The sequence below is a fragment of the Netta rufina genome, assembly GCF_964035555.1.
Source record: "Netta rufina genome assembly, chromosome: 17".
NCBI classification, from domain to species: Eukaryota; Metazoa; Chordata; class Aves; order Anseriformes; family Anatidae; genus Netta; species Netta rufina.
The window spans coordinates 10,480,933-10,494,701 of record NC_140141.1 but is presented as its reverse complement, the minus strand read 5'-3'; the positions used below and the strand labels follow the sequence as shown (position 1 = coordinate 10,494,701).

Here is a 13,769-nt window from a genome sequence, read left to right as displayed (position 1 = left end):
GAAAATATAGGAAGGAGGGAGAGGCGTGGGCTCCGTGTCCTGCAGCAGCAGGCTCAGGATGAGAGGTGCCCACCCTCGCGTCCTCACAGACGTTTCACTGCCCGTTCACTGCTGTGAAATGATGGAGGGCCATGAACCAGCACAGCCCTGCGTGAAAAAAGTGAATGAGTGGTTTGAAAGCCCCTGATTTAAGCCCCTGTTCTTTGAACAACGCTGGAAGAACTCACTGGCAGAAGCCCAGGTTGTTGTGACAGGCCCGAGCTGTGTAAGTTCTTTCACAGCACACTGAGAACAGCTTGCTTAGGGACCTGCACCTGGGGCTGTGTTTAAACATTCTTCATCTCCTAGGTAGAGAGAAGTTACAGGCAGAACCAAGGACAAATCGAGTAAACGCATGAGCCTGAGACATGGGCCAAGAACTTTTTATTTTATTTAACACAGAAAGTTTCAACACAGCAGCAGAACTCCTGGAGTCCAATGCATTTTACATCATATCAGGAGGTGGCTGATACAATCTGGCTCGGAGGCGATCAGGAACCCAATTCCATTTTGATCCAGCCGGTTTCAGGACACCGAATCCTTCTCTGCAGTGTTTTTTGCCACCCCAGGCTGGATCCTGCTGCTGAGCGTTTCAGTTGTCACTCGCTTCATACTTGTGCTTGATGTGTTTCCACAGTTTCTGTATAAAAACAAAAAAATAAAATTAGCTCATGTTTCAAGGGATAAAGCTAGGATAAAGCTTCACTTTAAAGCAAGTTGTTCTGAAGCCTGCACTGGTAACAGACACTAGGGGACAGAAGAACCTGCAGGGGCACACGTCCTAGGTGACAGCTTGCCCGCTGTGACAGGCACACCCTGTCCCCCAGCAGCACAACACAAAGCTTTCAGGACGCACAGCTGAGTGCCACCAGCTTGCTCCTTGTTCACAAAGCTCACGTGGAACAGACCTGGTGGCACCTTTTGTCCTCTGGCCCCTCTGGCTCTCCTCTCTGCCTTCCTGCCCTTCTGACAGGGCTTGCAAAGAGCAGCACGCTGCCTGTGCTGGGAGGGCTGTGGGTGCTGCCCTGTCCCAGCTCCCCAGGCTGATCCTGACACAGGTGTGTGAGTCCTGCACCCAGCAGCCCTGACAACAGGCAGGGCAGGAGCTGGAGCCCCCCCTGCTCTCTGGCTCCACAAAGCGGAGCTGCCAGGAGCACTGTGCTCAGCACCAGGACTTGGCCCCCACACAGGAGATGCGGGATGCACAAGGGAACCCAACCTTGGCTGGGAAATCTGGTGGTGTGATCAGGACTAAGAGGAACACCGTGCGTGCTGTGCTTTTCCTAGAAAATGCTTTAATTTTTTTTTAAAGCTAATTTGGTTTTCAATCCCTGCTTAAGAAAATGTGAATGCAGAGAAGCTTAAAGATACGATTAAAAAAGGAGCTGAGCGCCCAGTTCAAACATTACGCCACAACAATGACTGCTGCTAAGAAGCTGGGGCCCCTTCTCTCGTTCTGAAGAAAATAAGAACAAGATTTTCTGTAATTTTCTCAGCTCTGTCACCGCTCCTGGCACAGCTCCTCCAGCCGCGGGGTGACCCCGCCGCTTTCTGTGCTGTTCCCCGCTGCCCTTTGAGCCCGTCCAGAGCCCGAGCAGCCAACGGAGGACTCGGGACAGCTCCATCCAGCACGGGCAGCGCCTCGGCTGCCCCTCAGCACCGAGCCCTGAGCGCCGAACGCGGCCCCGGAGGCCTCAGCGGCCGCCCCGTGAGGCGCGGGCAGGGCCGCGCTGACCTTCAGGGCCCGTCCCCGCGACGGGAGCGGCTCCGGGCCCGGCCTTACCCCTTCGTTGAGGTGCTCGAAGATGGCATCGGCGCCCTGGTCGAAGGCGCGCTCGAAGACGACGGCGCCCAGCACGATGCTGAGGGCGAAGGTGGAGGTGCGGCGGAACAGCGAGCTGTACGCCTGCCTCAGCAGCGCCATCTTGGCCGCGACTACCGCGCCTGCGCGCCGCGCCGCGCCGCGGGGCACGCTGGGAAGTGTAGGCAACCCCCCCCCTCCGCCGCGGGGGGTGCTGGGAGTTGTAGGCGCGGGCTCCCGGCCGGCGGCGCGGAGCGGAGGCCGCGGGGGCGGTGAGCGGGGGGGGAGGGGAGGGGATGGGAGGGGGGCAACGGGCAACGGGGTCGTGTCCTTCATCCTCCTCCTCCTCCTCCTCCTCCTCCTCCTCCTCCTCCTCCTGCTGTCCCTGCTCTTCCTCCTTCTCTTCCTCTGCCCCTCCTCCTGCCCCTCCTGCCCCCTCACCCCTGCTCCTGCCCATTTTACCCCCACTCTTCCCTTTGCTTTTACCCCCCCCCTGCCCCTGCCCCTTATTTCTGCCCCTGCTTTTGCCCCTGCCCGTGTTGGCCCCCCCTTGACACGAGCTCAGGACGAGGATCCCGATGCTGGAGTCACCCCTTTGCTCACCCCAGCTCCTCGGTCGCTCACAGGGGGTCCTGGGCCCCTGGGTGCCCTGCTCGGGGGGTCCCTCGCCCCTCTCCATCCGGGGATCCCTCATCTGTGAGGGGCCTCGGGGTCCTGCACGAGGTGTGCAGGAATCCAAGAAAACACGAGGGGATGCACGAAGGCTCCTTGTGCCTCGAGTTGCACCGAGTGAAACACCTGCTGGGTGTCACGGGACCTGGGCATTTTTTGTCCCATTTCATCCCAGAACGTGCCATTTCTTCTAAAACGTCGCTCCGAGGGGCTTAAGGTGGAGGATCCCGCTGTTAAGACTTTAAAGCGTCGAGAATGAAGACAGAGCCCTGATTTTTGTAATTGGACTTAGGCAGAAAGGCTTTTAATCTGGTGCAAAGCCCGGCTGGCTGCGTGGGGGTGCAGGGGTCGGTTTGCCTGAATTCAGTTGCAAATCAGGGCCTAAAAATGAGAAAAGGAAGGGGGGAGCTGAGGAGGTTCTTCATAAAGCAGTTTCTTTCCTGATGACGGTGATGGATTCCTTAGGGCACCGTTTTGGGGCTGAATAATGCCCTAATAACGCTCTTTGTTTACCATGGGATGGGGCTGGGAGAGTGGCAGGGGGTCAGGCGGGGCTGCTGGGGAGCAGCTCCCACCCTCACCTCCTCGCTGGGCGTGAAGCTCTGCGGGGAGCTGTCAGGGCCCGGCCCGGGTAACCCACACCGTGGGATTCTTCAAAAGATGAAAAATGAAAATATTCAGCGTGATCTGCGGAGGGGAGATCTCCGGCAGGACCTGGGGCTCCTCCAACTGCGTGTTTTTTTTTTTTTAATTATTATTATTATTATTTCATTCATCCCCTCAGTGGGAATTGCTGTGCGATTTGGGAGCCAGCTCCTTCGGGACGTGGGCTCTGCCTGCCCGAAATCCTCAGGGGCTTTTCCCTGCTGCGATCGCCGCTGGCAGGGCGAGGACAGTAAGTCTGAATTCGGAGGCTGCTGCTCCAAGCATCGTTGCGGTGTAGCAGAGGGAGCAAGGAGATTGCAGTGGGGAGATTTCAACCCGGGCTGCTCTGCCCGCCAGGCCTGAGGACCTGAGGGAGGCCGTGATGGGTTCTGACCGGGTTTTATTTATAAAATCTTTATTCCTCGCGCCGTTTGTTAAACGTGTTCGGCTGTCAGGGCGCCCAAAGCCGGATTGTTGCCTGGGGGGCTCATTTGCCAGCCCATCCATCTTCAGCATTTATCAGGAATCCCTCGGTTCCTGCCTCCCCCCGCAGGGCTGGACACGGGGAATTTCCTTCCTCTCGCTTCGTGCTGTGATTTCTGCCCCCGGGCTGGGATCCTGGGCCCCTTGGGCTCCTGGGGCTGAGCCCTGTGGTGCTGCAGCATGAGGAAGGCACTCGGCAGACCCGAAATAATCGGACTTGTTCTCCTTTACAGCAGGCGCTGCGAGTCTTGGATCCCCCGGCACGTCCCCGGGGCGAGGATGTCTGATGGCTCCCGGGTGGTGCTGAGGCTGTTCTGCTGGAAGAGAGATGGGGAAAAGGTACTTCTGTGATTACTGCGACCGCTCCTTCCAGGACAACCTCCACAACAGGAAGAAACACCTCAACGGAGTGCAGCACCTGCGGGCTAAGAGGGCCTGGTACGACTTGTTCCGAGGTGGGTGCTGCCTGCCCCTTCCGTGCCAGGGCTGGGGGGGTTGGGTGAAACCAAGCTGCAGCCCTTGATTTTCCTCTGAGTGGTAAAATCCCTCGTCCTGGCACTGATGGTTTGTCTTGTCTTGCCTCTGGATGTCTCCAGACGTTGCCATCAGGTGGTGCAAGTTCTTCCACAGCCCCTGGGAGCAGCCCTAGCAGGGGGCTCTCCCCAGCGCACCCCTGGGAGGTGAAGGACCAAGGCACCGGGGTCTGCTGGAAGCTCAGCTCAGGGTTCAGTGGGGTTTCTGAGAGCCCTGCTGACCTGCCTGGTCTTCCTGTGCTCCACAGAAGACTTTCAGAGTCCTTGTTTTTCCACCATGCTGCTGCTTCTCCGCTTGGATGGGGAGAGAAGGTGATCCCAGCAAGCTGGTGGAAAGCTGAGTGTAGATGGGGGCTGTCTGCGTGCTGGAGTTGATGATTATCACCTAAAATATCTCCCCCTTAGTCAACCGACCTGCGTGGGATCACGATGGGACCGGTGGGGGTGTTGCAGGAGGGCTGACCCTGTCCTGTGGTTTGTCTTTCCTCTCCCCCAGATGCCGCTGCCATCCTGCAAGAGGAGCAGAGCAAGAAACCGTGCCGCAAGTTCCTGCAAACAGGTGAGCTCTGAGCTGGAAATACCTGGCCGGGCTGCTCGGGGGAGCCCTGGAGTGTGTGTGCCCTCCCTGGAGGGAGCGAAGAGCTTGGCTCTGTGCATCCTGGCTGCGGATCCTGGCTTTGCAGGCACCTTTCCGTGGGAGGACCTCGTGCATGCAGCTCTCACGGGGCTCTCCGTGGCTCTTGTTGCAGGGCAGTGCGATTTCGGGGCCAACTGCAGGTTTTCCCACATGACGGAGCAGGACCTGGAGAAGCTGAGCGCCCAGGTGCAAGGTGAGTCCTGGAGCCAGAAGCTGCCCACGGGTCTATGAGGAAGGGGGGAGCTGCTGGGAACACTGCTGGTTTTTCGGATGCTTTCTGCTCTTGCTCTGCTGGCACAGACAAATCTGAAGAGCTGCACGATGCTGCTACCACTTAGCAGCGAGCATCTGAGGCTGAGGGTGGGCTTTCCAAGCCCTTGGGGTTTCGTTCAGTCAGGGAATAAAAACTGTCAGCAGCAGAGGGCACTGGTACATCGCTTCCCCTTGAATTTATGGATTTGACTTCCCCCTGACTCTGTGATGACCGAGGACCTGCTGCTTCCAGTCCTGTCAGAAGCTAGCTGCCATCAGTTGCCTTGTTCTGAGGCAAGGATACGGGGTCCTGGATCCAGAAACAGCCTCTGCTGGAGTGCTGTGGGGTGGAGCTGAAGCCTGGGCAGGGGGCAGGATGCAGCTGCTCCCCTGCTGCGAGTGGGCTCCTTTTTTTCTTGTACTAAGAGAGCAGGGGCATTTTTTTTTGTACCAAGAGGACTTTATCTTGCCGAGAGCACTGCCTCCGTGCCCTAAAATGAATGCAGCTCTGTTTCGGCTGCTCCAAACCTTTCACCATCAGCGTGGCCCTTGGCTGGACTCCCCCCAGTAAGCCCCAGTGGTGCTGGGGAGCCCAGGACCGGGCGCAGCAGCGCGGGGCCACCGCAGCCCAGCTTCGAAGCAGAGCTCAGCCTGCGAGCTGCAGCCAGCTGCTGTTTTGCCAAAAGCCTGGCAAAAACAGGCTGAAATGCTGAAAATCTGTGCGTGTGTATGGGGTTTGGGGTGCGTGTGGGGCTGGTGCTCCTTGCTGGCCTTTCGAGGGACCAGGCTCGGGGAGGCAGGGGTCTGGCACTGCCCTGTCCAGGCACCAGAGGCTTTTTTTTTTTTGCAGGGGGAGAGAGAGCTCTCCCGAGAGGAGCAGGGCTGCAGGGGAAGGCTGGCGAGCTGCTCTGTGCTCGGGCAGCCTTCCGTGCCAATTACACGTGTTGCCGAGTATCGCCTCGTGTCAGGTGGGCCAGGGGGGAGCGGGGAATTGGCTAGGAGAGAGCCGATCCCTGGGAGGCGACTTGGAAACCTCGCGTTTGCATTGCCAAGTCAAACATTTAATTAAATGATTAGGCTTCGAGGAGCGATGGCTGGGGGCTGGCAGGGCGCCTCCTCCTCGGCTGGGCTACTCCGTGCTGAGCACCGGAGTCAAATCCTGCTCACCTCTCCCGTGGAAATCCACAGAAACCCCGAGTGAGCCGAGCTGAGGATCACGCAGACCCCCCCGGGCTGACCTGCTGAGCCTGCAGGGAGCCTGAAGGGGTTTGGTGGAGGGCAGAGCTCAGCAGGAGGAGCGGAGGAGCCCACACATAACTCATTAATCCAGACAGAACGAACGGCCACGGGCACCAAGATGCCGTCGGGTGTGTGGTGGGGGCATCACAGCGCTCCTTAGACACTCAAATATCGATATCTCAGGGGCTGAGGCTGAGGGGAGAGTTTAAAGCAAGCGTGTGTGCTGGCAGGGTGGTCTGCAGGAGGCTGGGTGCTCGGCCGGCACGTCCTCGTGGCCCCGCGGGGTGCATGGCATTGGCAGCTCTGTGGCAGCAGGTTCCTCTTGCTGGCGATGCTTTTTGGTAACAGCCGAGGGAAACGTCGCCGCGTTTGTCGTGTTTTGACGTGGGGAGCTCAGCCTGGTGGTGCTGTTAGTCGCGTGGCTTAAACGGGAACGTTTCTGGGCACTCGGAGAGCTCAGAGCGTGGCCTGGTTTGGCTTTGGCACCCGGTAGGATACCCTCACGAGGAGGCAACAGTTCCCACTGTCAGCGGGGAGAGAGGCACATCGCCAGCTGCTACCACACCAAAGCCTTCTCCTGCTGCATCTGCTGCATCATTCCTCAAGGAGACGCTTCCAGGATGTCGCCTTCAGTGCACTCATGTCAGGAACACTCCCCGTCAAATCGGCGGTGATTTGCTCGGAGCTACGGGCTCCGTGCTGCTCGGCAGCACCACGAGGCAGCCCCGGCGGTTGGGAGCTGCGAGGGAGAGGAGGAGCACGGCTGGGAGGGTGCTCCTGGTCCATCCCGGTGGCGGGGAGAACACGGCCGAGGCTGCTGGGGGCTGAGCTCCAGGAGGAGCAGGATGAGGAGTGTGCTCATCGTTGGCTGCAAGCAACTCACAAAGGTGCTCGTGTTGAGGGAGGGATCAGCCCCGTCCCTCAGCTGCTGTTTGCTGCTGGTCCTGTGCACCAGGGGGGTGCGGGCAGCCCCCAGGTCCCGTCCAGGCAGGGAGCTGAAGGATCTCACCTCAGCCTTGGTGCTGGTGGCAGTGCCTGGTCCGGGAGGAGCCGAGCTGGGCTGGGTGCGTGTCTGGGGCTCCTCGCGAGTCAAAATCTGGGGGTTTTATTTCAGAGCAGGGGCAGCTCGTGCTAAAAGGTGCATGGGGAGAAAAGATCAAGGGACCCAAGGTGGCCACAGTCAGTGCTGCTGAGGAAAGCTGCAATGTGTCCAAAGCAGAGCCACGTACCCAGGTCACCGCGCTGCTCGTGTCCTGCGCTGCCCTCAGGCTCTGGGCCGGCCCTGCACGGCTCCGCTGGCACTTGGCTCCTCCAGAACAACCCCAGGAGATGCCAACAGCCCCGTTTCCAGCCCGCATCCTCATCGCTGGGCTGCAGAGCAGCGCCCTGACCTCGGGCCAGCAGCGGGCTCGCCTGGTGGCGGCGGCGGCGAGCGCATCGCCACCTCCTCCCAGGGGCCGGGTGACAAATGATCCATCTGGGGCTGCGCGCCGTGTGATGGCACGGCGGGGCCGTCCTCATGAATATGCAACGGGCAGATGAATAATTGGGTGCCACCACCGGGATGGAGCGATCCGTCACTCTGCCCAAGCGATGTTAATTTCACACCCTGTCTGGAAACGTTCCGTGCTCTCCCAAAAGGCGTTGACACACGGCGGCGCGGGCACGGCCGCTGGTGGCCGGCACCACGGGGGCACTGCTGGGTCTCCAGGTGGGATCGGGGGTCCCCAAAGCGCTCGGGTTTGGTGAGCAAAAGGGGACAACACGCAGCTGCCTCGGCGTCTTTTTTACTAATATATTTTTCCCGAAGTGTCACGTTCCACTGGGCTGGAGGTGTGATGGCACCGAGCGGCCGTTTGGAGTGGGGCTGCTCTGCCTCTGCCTCTGGGTGGGAGCTGAGGTTTCTGTGGGCACTGCCCTGCTCGCTCCAGCCTGCAGGAGAAAATGCAGGAGGTCTTGGGAGCTGCTGGGGAGCGCTTGAGGTGAGGAGGAGGAGGAGGAGGCAGCGATCAGCCCCGGGGAGATGCCAGCTGGATGCGCTGCGCCCGGCGAGCGTCCGAGGGCAGGCAGGCAGCAGAGGAGGATGAGCAGGGGGTGCTGCGGGCAAACGGCCAACTCTCAGCTCCAAAAAACTGCAGGGTGAGGAGCTCGGGGGGGTAACGGAGCGAGGGGAGTGCGGGGCGAGCGTCTGACAGCTCTCTCTCGAGCAGGGGAGCAGCGGCTGAAGGAGCTGCGGCAGGAGGGAGCGGACGTCCCGCTTGGCACCATCGAGGACTGGCTGGAGAAGAGGGCGAAGAGGCTGAGCGCGGCTCAGAGCAACAGGTACTGGGGGCTGGGGGCGTCCCAGCGAGGTGGGATCCCACCCGGGGGGGCTTGGGGACCACGCAGGTGGCCAGGGCTGCCCCAAAGCTTGATACCTGAGCCACGCGCCAGCTCTTGGCACCCGCGGGGACCCATTTGTGTGGCACACCTGCCTTGGGGACATGTGCAAGTGTGTCCCCATGGCATGGGGAGCCAGGCAGGTCCCACTGCCCGTGGCTGCTCCCCCAGAAAGGCAGGCAGAGGGGAGGGTACCCCCGTGCCCTTGGCAGCACTCACGGACGTGTCTGGGAGGCCGTGGCGGCGGCGGCGCTGAGTTCTTGGTGCCTGCTGTGGGTGGCAGGAGGCCGGGCTCATCTGTTGCCAGCTCCCCCCATCCTCTGCCTGCCCTGTCTGCGCATCCCTGCCCGTCCCTGCCTTCTCCTTCGCCAGGCTGAGGGTGGGATTAGCTCCTCCTCACGGCAGCGGGACGCCTGCCTGCGGGTCCCTGCTGTTCCCTCGCTCACCTGACTGTGCCGCAGGCTTAATTGGATGACATTTGGGCAGGTGCCAAATCTCTCTTTTGTTCTTTTTTTTTTTTTTTCCCTCCTGTTTGCTGCTGTCCTCTCCGTGTTTGGTCTGGGCAGGATCTTCCTTCTGCTCCCTGTCTGGGCGCGTTGCGTTCTGCTCCCTCCATCCATCAGCCTGGCTGCTCTTCGCCCTGCAGCCGTGCTCGCCGGCAGCAGCAAGCTCCCAAGCTCCCTCCCCTTGTTTGTTTGCCCTTTTTTTTTTTGTTTGTCCTGCCCGAGATCCCTCGATCTCGGGACAGATCCTCTCCTGCTGATGATACCCAGCCGAATTCCCAGCCTCCCATCCTTACTTGGTCCCCGCTGCCTCCAAGCACGCGCCAGACCCGGTGTTTTTCGGGCTGTTGCTTTCCACCCAGCCTCTCCGCCCCCACAGGTCCTGAAACCATCTGCTGCAGCAAACCACCACCAGCTCTTCAGCGTTTCTCTGGCCGTGCCTGGCCTCACCGGTGTCCATCCCCATCACCTTCCTTCTCCCCTCTTGTGCTTTCCAGCCCTGCCGTTGCCCTTCCGAGCAGCAGTGCGCTTCGCTTCGCCTGCCACAGGTCTCCTTGTGCTTTGGGCACGTGTGTCTGCCCTAACGGCCACGGAGCCCCCTCTTCTGCCTCCACCAGGAAGGGGTCAGGGTCCTGGGAAGGTGCTGCTCCCCCGGGGCGTTACGTAAGGGAGCACAATGACATTTCTGCTGGCATCTCAGTTAAAAGGATCCAGCAGAATCAGAGTGAGAGGCTTGGGAAGTTGGGAGGCTGCTGCCAGGGCTTGTGCTGAAGGACAAGTGATTCCTGTGCTGAGGAATGAAGGAAAGGGCACGTTTCCTGGGGATTTAAACCTGTCCCGACCCAGCTCTTTCTCCTCCAGCTGGAGACAAGGCAGCGATGCTTCTCGCTCCACACTTCTGTCCCACGTGCTGCTTGCAGCAGCCTCCCCTCATAAACAGGAGCGAGAGAGAGAAAAAAAAGCGTTCCCCGGGCTGCGAGCTGGAGGAGAAAGCCTCTTCCCTCTGGTGGAGGGTGCTTCTGTGAAAACACCCTGGCGTTTTGGCAGCTCCTCCGCTTCCGAGGGGCCCTTGTCCTTCGGGAAATGCGCAGCTGCCTCGGGATTGGGGCTGCTCGGGAAGAGATCACAGAAACATCTGGTGGGGCTCAACGCTCAGCTGTGCGGGGAGCTTTGGGCAGCCGGGGGACGGAGGGGCTGGGGACAGCGCTGCTCTGGGGCCATGTGGGGACAAGGAGAGGGGGCACGGGCATGCTTGCCCCCCCGAGGACCCCGCTGTGTCCCCAAGCTCTCGAACGGAGTCAGCCACGGCTCATCTCTGCCCTTTCCCTCTCCCATCTCCGCAGCGCCCTGCCTGAGAAACCGCTGCCCTTCCAGTACCCGCCGGGCTGGCCGCCGCCACAGGAGCTGCCCCCGTCCCTGCAGGCCCCCCCACCCGGGGGGTGGCCGCTGCCCCCCAACCTGCAGTGGGGCTGAGGTGCCCTGCTGGGGCTGGACGTCACCCTCGCCTGAGAAAGGCACTGAATTATTGACCTACGCTTTTATTTTAATAAAGTTCTCCCCCCTCTCATCGCAGCCTTGTGTTATTTAATGCCTGGCAGCCTCCTGTGGGGTGAGCTGGTCCCCGGGATCGTCGCTGTGCTCCCCAAACGGGGGGCGAAGCTGCAGCCCCACTGCTTGTGGAGCCCCCCCAGCCTGGGGAAGGAAGCTGTAAGCAGGCCTTTAAGCATTGCTGCTTAATATTTCCTCCCGTGTTGATGACTGGGGTTTGCTTCTGCTAAATGCAGCGGGTAACGCTGCGGGTTCAGGTGCTGGAGCTCCTAATGAAGAGCTCGGGGAGCTCCTCAAAGCCCCGTGCTCCCGCTCCCACTAGGCTGGAGGTGAGAAACGAGGAGGAAAAAACATTTTTCCACGGCTCCTCCTTCTCCAGGAACTGAAGGAAGGGGCGAGTGCCAAGGGGGCGAGTGGCTGGGGGTCACTCCCTGCTGGGGGAGCCAGGACTGGGTGTCGGGATCAGACCAGTGGCAAATAAAAGCCAAATATCGGGCACGAAGGGGCTGCGTGAGCGTGGGGAGAGCACACGAGGAAGGGGCTCGCTCTGCCTGCCCCCAGCACCTGCCCTTCCTCTCCTCCTACCTCCGGGAGCAGCTGGGGGTGCTCGCAGGGCACACTTTGGCTTGGCCACCACCTCCCAGAGCTCGGCACCGTGCGCCCCGCTGGTGGCTGTGGTGTGCCAGAGCAGCGACCTGCCAGCAGCTCCGCGGTGCCAGCGCACTCCAGGTTTGGCCACGGGTGCAGGCAGCGGCTCCAGGCTCGTGGAGAGCACCAGCAGCTGCCTGCGGGCAGCGATGCGCAGGGGGAGCTGCCAGCCCTGGTCCAGGGCTCCCAGGAGCAGCAGCAACCCGCGCTGCCTCCTCCTTGGCACGAGCAGAGGCTGGATGTGAGCGTGGCCGGAGGCTGGGTGTGCTGTTAGTTGAGCTCAGGGGTGGTTTTACCCTTCCCAGCGTTGTTCTGGCTTGGGCTGCTGCACTCTGTGGGCTTTGGCAAGGGGGAGCCCAGGGGCTGGGACCCAGGGAGCAGCACCCATTTGGCACCTCCCCAGAGGAGGGGAACCCCCTGCCCTGGAAGCAGAGGCTGATCACCTTCAGGAGGCCAAATGAGGCTGGAATAACCCCAAAAGGGCCGTGATGCTCTGCTCCCGGCCACCCGTGGGATCAGCCCATCGCCCCTGCAGCAGCGCCAGCTTCAGAGGGTGCCAAGTGGCTCCAGCGAGAGGCCGGCCACGTGCATGGGTCCCTTCCCCCTGGGGCCACAGCTGCTGCTGGCGGAGGAAAACGTAGATCCAAGCCTCCCTTCCCTCCTGCAGGCATCCCGAGGGGGGTGTGTGCCTGCGCCCGCCTCTGCAGCGGTGTTTTGCAATCCGCCATCCAAATATTCTGCTCTTCCCAGCCTGGGTTTTCCAGACTTGCTTCGCTTCCCCTGCTGCCAGCCCTGCGCCCTGCTCGGTGCCACCCGTCTGCCCGAAGCGGGGCGATTTGCGAACTTGCAAAAAACAAACAAACAAACAAAACACACACACGAATTTGGCACTGCAAACGTTTGCAGCCCGCAAACCGAGTGGCCTCATCTCAGCCACGTTCGGGGCGCGTTTGGGAGCATCCCTGCTCCAGAAGGGCCGTGCTGCTCTCCCAAATGCTCACGGCAAACCAAACCCGGCTCACAGGCAGCCCGGAGCAGCAGGGAGCTGCGTGGCAGGGCCGGGCGAGCCGCAGCAATGAGATGTCAATGAAAAGCACGGCACAAAACGTGCGCCCAGCTGCAGCCGCTCCCAGCGAAGTGTGAAAGCCGCTGGCGACAGCGGGTCCTGCGCTTGCAGCAGCGCCTGGCCGGGGAGGCTGCGGGCAGAGAAGGGGGTTAATTAAAAGAGTTTTTATTTATTTATTTATTTATTTTTTATTGCGAAAGCTTCCGAGATCTCCTCCCGTTGGGATTAGCCGGGCACCGCGCTCCTGCAGGTAACCACAGCTCTGCATGGGGGTGCCGTGGGCGCATCGTGCGTCGCTGCCCGAGCCCGCTGCTCGCAGGGCAGGGAGGAACACACCAAAGCAGGATGGGGCTCTCAGCTCCAGGGGTGAGGACCCCACATCACCCCAAAACAAGCTGCTGTCCCCAGGGATGCTGTAGGATGGGGTCCCCAGCACGTTCCCCCCTGGGACTCGGTGTCCCCGGCAGGGCGGTGCCGGGGCTGGCAGGGGAGCTGCAGCCCGTGAGCGGTGGCACGAGCCAAAGTGCCCTGTGTGCAGCGGGAGGCATTTCTCGGGAAGCTTTTAGGGAAATGAGCCGCTCCTGGGACCCTGCCAAGGCGCAGCCCCGCTGGGCTCTGCCTGGCGTCCTCTGGCAGCTCTTGCTGGGAGAGGAAGGGGACGGGGATGGGGATGGAGCAGGGATGGGGATGGGATGGGGTGAGAATGGGGATGGGGATGGGATAGGATGGGGATGGGGATGGAATAGGAACGGAGCAGGGATGGGAACAGGTTCAGGGACAAGGCTGAGGCCACCCCACGCTGCTTGCAGGACCGGAGAGACAAAAACACCCTTTCCTCCCCCAAAACCCTTCTTGGTGCTACAGAAACCCCAAACCCAGGTGTTTTTCCTGCCGGCACGGCACCATCCAGCGGGGGCTGACAGCAGCAGGGTCCTTCTCGCCCCTCGTCCCGCTGCGCCGCCATCAAACCGCTCACAGAGGGAGATTTTTTTTCTCCCAGCGAGCGTTTAATTAAATTAGCGGGGCGCAGCGCCTCGCGGCAGCCGCAGTGAGACAGCCCCGGCTGCGGCACCAGCACCGGGACCAGCACCGGGACCAGCACCAGGACCAGCACCGGGACCAGCACCGGGACCAGCACCGGGGCCTGGAGCCACTCAGGTGCTTCCGAGCCGGGAGCCCAGATCTCCAAACACCCGCCGTCAGGAAGCCCCATTCAATTCCCATTAAAATTAATTGAGCAGCTTTGAGAAGCCGAGCTTTGGGGACCGCGCTCTTCCTTTTAGCTAATTTTTCTTTTATGTTACTGTATTTTCTAGCAAATTAA

At 60.8% G+C, this 13,769-nt stretch overlaps 2 protein-coding genes across 2 annotated transcripts; one reads left to right on the top strand and one right to left on the bottom strand.

Annotated features, from left to right (window-relative positions):
* Window positions 1-406: 406 nt before the first annotated feature.
* On the bottom strand, window positions 407-1,984 carry UQCR10 (ubiquinol-cytochrome c reductase, complex III subunit X). Its single transcript, XM_084297592.1, has 2 exons — window positions 1,823-1,984; window positions 407-679 (listed from the first exon to the last, which is right to left on the bottom strand). The coding sequence occupies exons 1-2, from the start codon at window positions 1,961-1,963 to the stop codon at window positions 632-634; spliced, it is 189 nt and encodes a 62-aa protein (XP_084153718.1). The 5' UTR covers window positions 1,964-1,984; the 3' UTR covers window positions 407-631.
* Window positions 1,985-2,041: 57 nt separating this feature from the next.
* On the top strand, window positions 2,042-10,740 carry ZMAT5 (zinc finger matrin-type 5). The gene is made up of 6 exons (XM_084297152.1): window positions 2,042-2,112; window positions 3,874-4,095; window positions 4,670-4,732; window positions 4,923-5,003; window positions 8,512-8,623; window positions 10,527-10,740. The coding sequence occupies exons 2-6, from the start codon at window positions 3,969-3,971 to the stop codon at window positions 10,654-10,656; spliced, it is 513 nt and encodes a 170-aa protein (XP_084153278.1). The 5' UTR covers window positions 2,042-2,112; window positions 3,874-3,968; the 3' UTR covers window positions 10,657-10,740.
* The last annotated feature ends 3,029 nt before the right edge of the window (window positions 10,741-13,769 follow it).

Bases quoted from the DNA above. Each gene is read 5' to 3' on its own strand.
- UQCR10 (XM_084297592.1), bottom strand. From the start codon at position 1,963: ATGGCGCTGCTGAGGCAGGCGTACAGCTCGCTGTTCCGCCGCACCTCC. The intron at 680-1,822 runs GTAAGGCCGGGC...GTTTTTATACAG, and splicing joins TCGAGCACCTCAACGAAGGG to AAACTGTGGAAACACATCAA.
- ZMAT5 (XM_084297152.1), top strand. From the start codon at position 3,969: ATGGGGAAAAGGTACTTCTGTGATTACTGCGACCGCTCCTTCCAGGAC. The intron at 4,096-4,669 runs GTGGGTGCTGCC...CCTCTCCCCCAG, and splicing joins CTGGTACGACTTGTTCCGAG to ATGCCGCTGCCATCCTGCAA. The intron at 4,733-4,922 runs GTGAGCTCTGAG...CTCTTGTTGCAG, and splicing joins CCGCAAGTTCCTGCAAACAG to GGCAGTGCGATTTCGGGGCC.